Source organism: Cyprinus carpio, chromosome A7, assembly GCF_018340385.1.
Source record: "Cyprinus carpio isolate SPL01 chromosome A7, ASM1834038v1, whole genome shotgun sequence".
In the NCBI taxonomy this organism is placed as follows: Eukaryota; Metazoa; Chordata; class Actinopteri; order Cypriniformes; family Cyprinidae; genus Cyprinus; species Cyprinus carpio.
The window spans coordinates 43164120-43167354 of NC_056578.1; the positions used below are offsets into that span (position 1 = coordinate 43164120).

General features: G+C 35.6%; 1 protein-coding gene across 1 annotated transcript in view; it reads right to left on the reverse strand.

Annotated features, from left to right (window-relative positions):
• Positions 1-201: 201 nt before the first annotated feature.
• LOC109092896 (pleckstrin homology domain-containing family G member 4B-like) overlaps positions 202-3235 on the reverse strand; it is a 30265-nt gene continuing 27231 nt past the window's right edge. The window contains exons 24-27 of the mRNA XM_042761218.1: positions 2632-2742; positions 1778-1887; positions 1327-1389; positions 202-581 (exon numbers count right to left, since the gene is read on the reverse strand). Coding sequence (XP_042617152.1) covers positions 1363-1389; positions 1778-1887; positions 2632-2742 — 248 coding nt within the window. The 3' untranslated portion in view covers positions 202-581; positions 1327-1362. The remainder of the gene's footprint in view (positions 582-1326; positions 1390-1777; positions 1888-2631; positions 2743-3235) is intronic.

Here is a 3235-nt window from a genome sequence, read left to right on the forward strand (position 1 = left end):
TTGATGTGAGAGACAACAGGAGATTGACTTTTTTTTAAGTTATTATGGATTATGGACTCGTATTTTAGTTTTTAGTTTCTTGATTGTTTTTTTTTTTGTTTTGTCTTTTGTTTTATTGTGGTGTTGTGGTGTGGATTATTGTGATGTTTTTATCAGCTGTTTGGACTCTCATTCTGACGGCACCCATTCACTGCAGAGCATCCACTGATGAGACACTGATGCAATGCTACATTTCTACAAACCTGATGAAGAAACAAACTCATCTACATCTTGGATGACCTGAGAGAGCTCATTTTCATGAGTTTTGATTTCATGTTGACTTTAATATCATCTTTTATTTAGTTTCTGATGTGTGTGATGGACCTGAGACGTTGAATCAGCTTTGATCCTCTACCTGAAAGTCAATTATCAAGAGAAACTGATATGATAAAAAGTGAGACGGCGGCTGACACGCGACCTCCAGTCTTCTGTAATACTGTATTTACACGGCTGTGTGTGTCTCAGGATCCAGTTTGTGTCCAGTTGTCCCAGTCGTAAATATGCGGCAGAGATTTCGATTAAAGAAAGAGCACCCATTGTGTCTGAGGAAAAGACAAAAGTGATGATGAGCCGCAAATATGTACCTTAGACAGAAAAGAGAGTGTTTAAACCTGATATGGTCAGAAAAAATTAATCTAAATTAAAGTTTGCATGTGCTGAATATCATATAAATACAGTATAAAATAATGAGCATATGGAAGAAAAAACTGCTTAATTTTATTCTGAGACTCAAACTGAGCAAAAATATGCAATTTGCTCCAGATGCTGATATTTATGAGATGAAATTCAATGAGATCTTTATAACAGCAAAACAGATACTTACATAAAGTGATATAAATATCAGTCGTCATGCTATATCTCCAATAATATGTCTTAGTAAGATGATATTTAAATGCTTAGTTTAAAGATCAAAACATATAATGCACAGCGATACACTGATGATTGAGAATTCCTCAAAAGATCTAAACATCAGCTGTTTAGATCTTGAGCTGATTCAGTGATTCAGTAAGTGTTCATCTGGAAATTAGAGGCATGTAGAGGCCTTAGAAATTTGTGCATCAAATATGATACAGTAGACTTTACAGGGTTGAAGGTGCATTTAATTTTGTATTAATGTTTCGCGGCATGAGCCTCGGCTGGTAGCTGCTGTAAATACACACTGATTCTAAAAGCATTTTTCTCCATTGTTTAAACGTTTAAAAGTATCAATGTATTTAAAAATATAACACAATTCAATTTCTTGATGAAATTAATTAGTAAACAAAACATTTAAAATTCAGTACTTACATTATTTTTAAGACTTGCATTGTGGGTTGAAATGATTCACACAGAGGTGGAGGGTGAGGAGCTCTGGAAAACACCAATAAATATCATCATCATCATCACTCACTGCACACCTAACTGTGTGTGAGAGAGAGAGTGAGCATGTGTGTGTGTGAGAGTGTGTGTGTGTGTGTGTGAGAGAGAGTGTGTTTGTGAGTGTGTGTGTGTGTGTGTGTGTGTGTGTGTGTGTGTGTGTGTGAGAGAGAGAGAGAGAGAGAGAGAGAGTGTGTGTGTGTGTGTGTGTGTGTGTGTGTGTGTGTGTGTGAGAGAGAGAGAGATAGAGAGAGAGAGTGAGTGTGTGTGTGTGTGTGTGTGAGAGTGTGTGTGTGTGTGTGTGTGTGTGTGAGAGAGACCAGGTGTGTGTGTGTGTGTGTGTGTGTGTGTGTGTGTGTGTGTGTGTGTGTGTGAGACTCACCTGAGTGTGACCTGTTTGCTCGTCGTTTCTCTTTGAATCTCTTGCAGCGGAGGGTGAGTCGCTCTCTTTCATGCTGCCCACAGAAGAGGAATCTGAACAACTGCTCTGAACTGAACAGAGACAGTGAGAAAGAGCATGAAAACTACAGAAATATCCTAGGATGAACCTGTGATGAACATGTGCAGGTTAAATTACACACTTATTTTATTTTATTTTATTTTTTTAAACATAATACATCATAATCTCACTCTATTTACCATAAATATTACACTATATAATTAATAAAAATTGCAAATATTAAACTTCACTGTAATTCTTCTACTGCCTATACTTATTTTTAGTTTTTTTTTTAATTATATTAAAAAGACTTAAAGTGTTGTTTTACTTTAATGCAGTAAAAAATGTACACTATTATGCAAATAAGAATATAACAAATCATCACTGAAAATAATAAAAACAAACACATTAAAAAGTAAAGGCCAGTATTGTTGCAGTTATGAAAATTGGGGAGAAAATTTTAACAGCCAAAAATAGGCTTATATATGTATATATGGGCTTATTGTTGGGTGCATTAAAATTATATATATATATAGCCTATATTATAATATATAAATTCCCCCTTATATATATATATTATATATATATATATATATATACAGTATATAAGCCTATTTATAAGCCAATGAAATTCCCCCTTGAACACTCATGTGATGAGGGATAAAGTGACATCTGGTGGATAACACTGAGTATTAAATGCAGTGAAGAAGAACAGGAGGTTAAGTGTGTGTGTGTGTGTGTGTGTGTGTGTGTGTGTGTGTGTGTGTGTGTGTGTGTGTGTGTGTGTGTGTGTGTACCTCTGTCGTTCAGGCTGATGCTGGAGTCCAGGTCTGAGGGTTGAGCTCCCGTCACATCCAGTAGCAGCTTACTGGAGACTCCCATACACAGAGACTCCTTCAGACACAACTCTACACACACACACACACACACACACACGCACTTCATTCAGTTACACTGTCCCTAATACTATCTCTGTGTGTTTAGATCAGCTGGTGTTTTGGGTTTTTTTTAGTGAATGTATGAAGTCAGTTCTGCTCAAGTTCACACAGGTCTAGAATATAATAAGCACAAATAAACAAAATTCTGACAATCTTAACATTCAACAACATTATTAGACCAAGCACACGTCTTTATTTTGTGAAAATAAGTGCTTGAAAAGAGTACTGGGCAATTTTTCATTACAATAGATGACTTTTATCCCATGTGCTTTGAGAGTCCACTGTTTAGAAACACCAGAAAACATGATGGTTAATTAACAAAACAGAATAAAATGGGTAGTAATGGGTGCCATTTAAAAGTCTCATTTGCATAAAGAAAACACAAAAGTGCAAAGGAAAATCAATGCCTTAATGACTGACACGGATTAATTTCCCATTATTAATTAATTGTTAATCACAAATT